At 64.8% G+C, this 7,494-nt stretch overlaps 2 protein-coding genes across 3 annotated transcripts; one reads left to right on the top strand and one right to left on the bottom strand.

Annotated features, from left to right (window-relative positions):
• Positions 1 to 285: 285 nt before the first annotated feature.
• Positions 286 to 2,964, top strand: LOC311429147 (PDZ domain-containing protein 4-like; the record flags this gene model as incomplete). Its single annotated transcript, XM_084540276.1, has 4 exons — positions 286 to 354; positions 463 to 564; positions 650 to 751; positions 1,177 to 2,964. Coding segments are annotated over 4 exons (2,061 nt in total), but the record flags the coding sequence as incomplete, so codon positions are not given.
• A 1,138-nt stretch (positions 2,965 to 4,102) lies between these two features.
• Positions 4,103 to 6,565, bottom strand: LOC311429154 (large ribosomal subunit protein uL16). Of its 2 annotated transcripts, XM_084540284.1 has the most exons (7): positions 6,547 to 6,565; positions 6,357 to 6,402; positions 5,855 to 5,913; positions 5,649 to 5,756; positions 5,226 to 5,364; positions 4,805 to 4,967; positions 4,103 to 4,394 (listed from the first exon to the last, which is right to left on the bottom strand). In XM_084540284.1, exons 2-7 carry the CDS (start codon positions 6,377 to 6,379, stop codon positions 4,239 to 4,241), a joined length of 648 nt encoding a protein of 215 aa, XP_084396410.1. In that variant the 5' UTR covers positions 6,380 to 6,402; positions 6,547 to 6,565; the 3' UTR covers positions 4,103 to 4,238. The 2 variants fall into 2 exon arrangements, with proteins under 2 accessions (XP_084396410.1, XP_084396409.1); XM_084540283.1 differs by lacking the exons at positions 5,855 to 5,913; positions 6,547 to 6,565 and having other exon boundaries at positions 6,357 to 6,468.
• Positions 6,566 to 7,494: the final 929 nt, after the last annotated feature.

Here is a 7,494-nt window from a genome sequence, read left to right as displayed (position 1 = left end):
GGGGGATTAATGAGGGTTATAAGGGGATAATGGGGGTCCTGGGGGCTGGGGGGGGACTGGGGGGGCTGGGGGAGGTCCGGAGGGGTCGTGGGGGGGGCCTGGGAGGGTCTTAGGGGGGTCCTGGGGGGGTCTTGGGGGGCTGGGGGGTGAAATGGGGTCCTGGGGGGATTAATGAGGGTCCCGGGGCCTTAATGAGGGCCCTGCCAGTCCCCAAATGCATCTGGGGGAGCTGCAGGAGGGGGAATTTTTTGGGGGGGGGGTCTTTGCTGACCCCCCCATGGCCCCCCCCAGGTGAACCCCAACAGCATCGCGGCCAAGGACGGGCGCATCCGCGAGGGCGACCGCATCATCCAGGTGTGGGGGGGCTTTTTTTCACCTATGGGGGGGCTCATTCAGCCCTGCTGACCCCTCCCCTTTAATTCCTGCCCCCCCACACCCCAAATTTCTGTGCCCCCCCCCCAGATTAACGGGGTGGAGGTGCAGGACCGCGAGGAGGCCGTGGCCTTCCTCACCCGCGAGCAGCAAACCAACATCTCCCTCCTCCTCGCCCGCCCCGACAGCCAGGTGGGTGCCGGGGGGGGGCTTTAATTTATTGGGGGGGGGCCCCGAAGGTGCTGACCCCCCCCGTTTTATCCCCGTCCCCCCCCAGAGGTGGAAGGACAGCGACCGCGAGGATTTTCTGGATGATTTTGGGTCCGATGAGGAGGGGGAGCTGCAGCAGAGGGGGGGGGCTTGGACCCCCCCGGGGCAGGTAGAGGTGGGGGAGGGGCAATGAAGGGGATGGGGGGGGAATAAAGGGAGATTGGGGGGATAGAGGGTGCTGGGGGGGTAATAAAGGGGTTTGGGGGGGTAATTAGGGGGCTTGGGGGGTAATAGAAGGTGCTGGGGGGTAATAAAGGGGCGTGGGGGGTAATAAAGGGGACCGGGGGGGCAATAAAGGGGCTTGGGGAGGCAATAAAGGGAGCTGGGTGGGCAATAAAGGGTCTGGGGGGGGCAATAAGGAGTCTTGGGGGGGTAATAGAAGGTCCTGGGGGGTAATAAGGGGTCTTGGGGGGGCAATAAAAGGTCTTCGGGGACAATAGGGGATCCTGGGGGAGGCAATATGGGGTTTGGGGGGGCAATAAAAGGCCTGGGTGTCACTAAAAGGGTCTGGGGGTGTCCCCCCTGCCCCCCCAGGCCCCCAGCCCGTCCCCCCCCTGCCCGCGGGGCGCGGAGCCGGACAGCGGCGTGGGGCGCACGGACGAGAGCACCCGCAACGAGGAGAGCTCAGAGCACGACCTCCTGGGCGACGACGCCGCCGACGCGCCCCCCCCGCGCCCCCCCCGCGCCCCCACGGCCCCCCGGCCCCGCCACGCCCGGCCCGGAGCCGGATTCGGAGCGGGAACTGGATCCGGAGCCGGATTCGGATCAGGAGCCGGAGCTGGAGCTGGGTTTGGACCTGGAGCTGGATCCGGAGCTGGATCGCAAGGTGCAATGGGGGCAGCAGGAAGACCCGGAGCTGGAGCGGGATTTGGAGCAGGATCCGGAGCCGGATTCGGAGCTGGAGCTGGGTTTGGATCCGGACCCGGAGCTGGATTCGGATCCGGATCGCGGAGTGGAGCGGGAAGACCCGGAGCTGGATCGCAGGGCCCGGCCGGGGGGAGGCCTGGAGCGGGCTGTGCGTCCCTTGGAAGAGCTGGAGCTGGATCAGGATCTGGATCCACTCCGCCTAATGGAAGACACGGAGCTGGATTCGGGGCTGGATCCACGCTGCCCAGCGGAAAACACGGAGCTGGATCCATGCTGCCTAATGGAAGAGCCGGAGCTGGATCAGGATCCGGATCCTCACCACCCACCACAAGACCCGGAGCTGGATCAGGATCTGGATCCACGCTGCCTAATGGAAGACCTGGAGCTGGATCAGGATGCGGATCCACCCTGCCTAATGGAAGATCTGGAGGTGGATCAGGATCCGGATCTACCCTGCCCAATGGAAAACCCGGAGCTGGATCAGGATCAGTATCCACCCTGCCCAATGGAAGACCTGGAGCTGGATCAGGATCTGGATCCATGCTGCCCAATGGAAAACCCGGAGCTGGATCAGGATCCGGCTCCACCCTGCCACCCGCAAAACCCGGCTCTGTCTCCAGCCCACCGCCCGGAGCGGGCTCGGGGCTGCCGGCAAAACCCGGAACCGGCTCGGGAGCCCCAGCGGGGCTGAGCCAGGCCGAGCTGCGGCGCTACCGGCAGCTCCGCGGGCGCCTGGGGCCGGCGGCGGGGGGGCGAGCGGAGCTGGCGCTGCTGGAGGAGGAGCTGCGGCACCTGGAGTTCAAGTGCCGCCACCTCCTGCGGGCGCAGAAGATGGAGCGGCTGCGGGAGCGCTGCCTCCGCGCCTGGCTGGAGGCCGGGGGGGGCGACCCCCCCTTGGCCGACATCTCCGAAGCCCCCGAGCGGGACAGCAGCAGCGCCTACAACACCGGGGAGAGCTGCCGCAGCTCCCCGCTGCTCGCACCAGTGCCACCAGTACAACCAGTAGGGCCTCCCAGTAAGACCCAGCGGGGCAAACGGCCCGGCCGGGACCGCCTGCTGAAGGCTCGGGCCATCAAGATCCTGGAGGAGCGCGGGGGGGGCTCGACCACCGACGACGACGCCCGCAGCGAGCTCAAACTGGGGCGCTACTGGAGCCGCGAGCAGCGCAAGCAGCACTTGGCCAGGGCCCGCGAGCAGCGCCGCCGCCGGGAGCTGCTCCTGCTCCAGGCCAGGGCCGACGACAACAAAGGGAGCCCCCTGGGGGGGGCCGCCGAGGGGGGGGGTCCCCAGCCTGCCCCCCCGGTCCCCCCCCCGGGGCAAGGGGGGAGAGGGAGAAGCCTGAGGAAGAGGAGCCGGCGCATCCTGGACAACTGGGCGGCCATCCAGGGGATGCTGGCACGGGGGGCGGACGGGGGACGCGTCTACAACCCGCTGCTGTCGGTCACCACCGTCTGAGGGGGGGGGTTTGGGGTGGGGGTGGGTGTGGGAGACCCCTCCCGGAAAGGGGAGGGGGTCCCGGTGTTGTTACTGGGGACGGGGAGTGGGATAGCTGGGTTTTGGGGGGGTCCTGGTATCAATAGGGACCCCCCCCATCTGTTTTGGGGGTCCTAGTGTCAGCAGGGACCCCCCTCATCCATTTGGGGGGGTCCTGGTGTCACTGGGACCCCCCCACACCCATTTTGGGGGTTCCTGCTATCAATGGGCACCCCCCCCATGTGTTTCAGGGGGTCTCAGTGTCACTGGGACCCCCCTGTCTGTTTTTTGGGTGGTTCCTGCTATCACCAGGACCCCCCCCTTTTATTTTAAGGGCTCCCAGCACCACCAGAGATCCCCCCCTTTCCCATTCTGGGGGCCCCCCCGCCAATTTTGGGGGGCTCCCAATATCACCAGCCCCCCCCGCCCATTTTTGGGGTTCCCGATACCCCTCTGGGACCCCCCCTAATTTTGGGGGTTCCTATGACCTTTGGGAACCCCCCCGCCAAGTTTTGGGGGTCCCATTATGACTGGGGACCCCCCCCCCACGTGCCCATGTTTGGGGGTCCCCACTTCCCTTGTGTCCCCCCCCCCTTCAAGCACAAAGGGGGGGGGTTCGTCCCCCCCACACTCATCGTCATGTCTGTGAATGTGGCTGGTTTTGGGGTTTTTTGGGTCTTTTTTACATTTTTTTTATGATGGTGTCCCCCCCCCCGCTGTCCTCCCCCATTGTCCTGCCCCCCACCCCCTCGCAGGGCTTGTCGGGGTGGGGGGGGTCCCCGTTTGTGTGCCCCCCCCCCAGGTGTCACCCATCTGTTCTGGCCCCTTTGTGTTTTGGGTCTGGGGGGGGGGGTGGGTATTTTGGGGAAATAAAGCAAAAAAACTCGTTTTTACTCATTTCAACACCGGTTTGGAGCCTCGTTTTTTCCACATCCCCACCCCCCAAAAAAACCTTCAATACACTCCAAAAACCCCTCAACTCCCCCCAAAAAAAACCTCTTGAAACGCCCTCAAACCCCCTTAAGATCCCCAAAACCCCCCCTAAAACCCCTCAATCCCCCCCAGAAAAATACAAGACCCCAAATCCCCCCCCGAATAAAACCAGGCAGGCAGCACGCTGTTGAAGGGGGGGGGGGCAGCCCCCTAACACCTTTATTCCTTCCATCACAAGGCCCCCCCAGCCCCAAAACCAGGCAGGGGCGACCCCGAGGGCCCTCCCTGTGGATTTTGGGGTCGGGGGGGGTCCCAGGGAGGGGTCAGGCGGCGTGCAGGGCGCGCCAGCGGTCGAGGGGGCCGCGGCTGGGGACGTATTTGACCCCGCAGCCGTCGGGGATGAGGCGCTTCTGGGCCACCATCTCCTCGAAGGCGTCGGCGTTGAACTTGGTGAAGCCCCACTTCTTGGAGATGTGGATCTGGGGGGGGGGGAAAGGGGTTGGTGACCCCCCCAGGGGGATCTGGGGGGGGTTTATGGGGGTTTTGGGGGGCTGAGAGGGGTTAATGGGGGCCTGATGGGGGTTAATGGGGGACTTGGAGGGTTCTTGAGGGACTAATGGAGGTCTTGGGGGGTTCTGGGGGGGTCTCATGGGGGTCCTGTGGGTGTTAAAGGGGTTGGTGACCCCCCTGGGGGGGTGCTGGGGGGGTTTTATGGGGGTCTTGGGGGGCTGGGAGGGGTTAACGGGGGCCTGATGGAGGTTAATGGGGGTCTTGGGAGGCTAATTGGGGTCCCTAGGGGGCTTGAAGTGTGCTGGGGGCCTCAAATCTTTTTTAGGGGGGTCTAATTTTTTGGTAACCCCCCCGGGGGGGTCCGGGGGGGCTCAGGTACCTTCTGCCTGCCGGGGAACTTGAACTTGGCCCTGCGCAGCGCCTCCACCACGTGCTCCTTGTTCTGCGCCTTGGTGCGGATGGACATGATCACCTGCCCGATGTGCACCCTCGCCACCGTCCCCTGCGGCTTCCCAAACGCCCCCCTCATCCCTGTCTGCAGCCTGGGGGGGCACAAAATCCACTGTCACCCCCGCCTTTTATTGTAGGAAGGGGTCTTTGTGCCCCCAGCCCCTTGGGACGCCCGGCAGGGGGGTGCCACCGGGCGCCCTACACAGCCGGGGGAGTTGCTGTGCGCAGCCAGTGCACGCCGGGGCCCCACGGGGAAAAGGGACCCCGACCGGCTTAATTAGCTGCGGGGGGGGGTCGGGGGGTGTGTGGCCCCCCCCGGGGGGGTGTTTGGATTTGGGGGGGGTCCCGACCTGTCGGCGCCGGCGCAGGAGAGCATCTTGTTGATGCGGATGACGTGGAAGGGGTGCAGGCGCACGCGGATGTGGAAGCCGTCCTTGCCGCAGCTCTTCACCATGTACTTGTTGGCGCAGATGCGGGCAGCTTCCAGGGCTGGGGGGGTCAAAAATTAATTGGGGGGGTCAAAAATTAATTTTGGGGGGTTAAAAGTTAATTGGGGGGGGTAGGGTCAAGGAGCTGGAGGCGGCCCCAGCCCTCCTCCGGGCCTCCTGTCCCATAGAGGAGCCCGTTAATTAAGCCCTGCCCCCAGTAACTAAACCCCCTCCTTCATAACTAAAGCTTCTCCCCCGGGGTAATTAAAGCCCCCCCCGATTAATTAAGCCCCTCCCAGGTTAATTAAGGCCCCCCCCGGGTTAATTACCCCCCCCCCCACTCACCCTCGGAGCTGAGCTGCTCGTACTCATCCGACACCATGTGGCCGCAGAGGGGGAACTCGTCCACCTTCGCCTTCTTGCGGCCCAGGTCAAAGATGCGGATTTTGGGGTCTGGGGGGGGGGCAGCAGTTAGCGGGGGGGGTCCTCAGTGCCCCCCCCCCCCAACCACCACCCACCCCAGGGCTGCTGGGAGCCCCCCCGAGCCTTACCGGGCACCCCCCTGCAGAAGCGGGACTTGGGGTAGGGCTTGTTCTTGCAGTATCTGTAACTGGGGGGGGAATTAATTGGGGGAGGGGTTAATTAGTTGGGGGAAATAATAAAGGGGGGGAGTAAAAATAAAAAGGGGGGTGGGTAGGAAATGAAAAGGGGGGGTAGGAAATGAAAGGAGGGGGCAATAAGGTGAAGGAGGGGATCAGAAATTGAAAGGGGGGGGGGTCAGAAAAAAGGGGGAAGGAAATTAATTAAAGAGGGGAGAAATTAATGAAAGGAGGGGCGAAATAATTAAAGGGGGGGCAGATTAATTAAAGGGGGGGCAGATTAATTAAAGGGGGGAGGAACCAGGGGAAATTTGGGACAAATTAATAAAGGGGGGAGGCACACAAATCGACCCCCTCCCCCCCCCCAAACCCTTCAGCGCCCCCCCGACAGCCCCGTGACGTCACGCCCCGCGCAGTGACGTCACGCCAGCCGCGGTGACGTCACGCCGCTCACCATCGCGCCGGGCGGCGGCCCATGGCGGCTCCGCGCCGGGGGGGACCTGGAAAAGAGGAGGGGGCGCGGGTGGGTGCCACGGCAACGGGGTTGCCATGGTAACCGGGTTATCACGGCCACCGCGTTGCTATGGTAACGGGGGAGGCCTAGCAACGCCCCCCGCCGCGCGGCGCCGCGGCCCTGCTCTCACCTCGCCGAGCGCTAAAGAGAAGGCGGCGGCGCCTGCGCGCTGCTTATATACCCCGCCCCGCCCCCGGCTTCCGGTCACCGCCCCTCAGCTTCCGGCGGCGCTCTAGCCGCACTTGGAGGACCGGCTTGCGGCAAGAGCAGCGCTCGTCGGCGGAGGCGGCGGGTGGCGGGGAAACGGGGCGCGGGGCTCGGGGCACGGGGGGGGTTGGGGGGGTCGCGGTGGTGCCGGGATGCGCAGCGGCGGCTCCGGGAGCCGTTTCCCGACCATAGAGGTGAAGGGCGGCGTTCTAGCACGCGCCTGGAGCATAGAGAGGAGAGCGAGCCAATCAGAGAGCAGGACCGGAGAGGTGGGCGGGGAGAATGGTGGGGAGTGCGCAGGCGCGTTTTCTCGCGACGCTCTAGCGAGCGCGTTCCACCATAGAGAGCTGCGCATGCGCAGACGCAAGACTCGCCGCCATCTTGTGCTTTCGACGGCGATTATGCGCATGCGCACCCCACGCGTCTCCGGCGTGACCGCCGAGCGGACGGCGCCTGCGCTTTAATTTACATAGCCCCGCCCATCCTCACCGAGCCGAAAAAAGAGGGCGGTCTCGTGCGTATTTGCATATAATTTGCGTAAATAGGGGCGGGACTACGTGGGGAAAGAGGAGAGGAGGCGTGGCGTGGGGCATGGGGGCGGGGAGGGTTCGGCACCCTCACCTAAGAGGCGACCCCGCGGCGTGGGGGTCTCAGGGGGAGACACTACGCCATTCCCCTTTTGGGGGGGGGGGGGGGGGGGGGGGGCTGTGTGTGGCGTGGCGTGCTCCCGTACTTCCTGTTGTGTTTTTGGGGTTTTATTGCTCTTAATGAGCTATCCTAAGTTGTGTTTTTGCGGTCCCGAAATCGGACGCTTTTGACCTCATTTTCTTTACGGCGGTGGGGTCTCTGCCTCCCGTACAGGGGTAGTGTG

The sequence above is a fragment of the Aythya ferina genome, assembly GCF_964211825.1.
Source record: "Aythya ferina genome assembly, contig: HAP1_SCAFFOLD_365, whole genome shotgun sequence".
NCBI lineage: Eukaryota > Metazoa > Chordata > Aves > Anseriformes > Anatidae > Aythya > Aythya ferina.
This window is presented reverse-complemented; position numbering and strand designations above follow the sequence as displayed.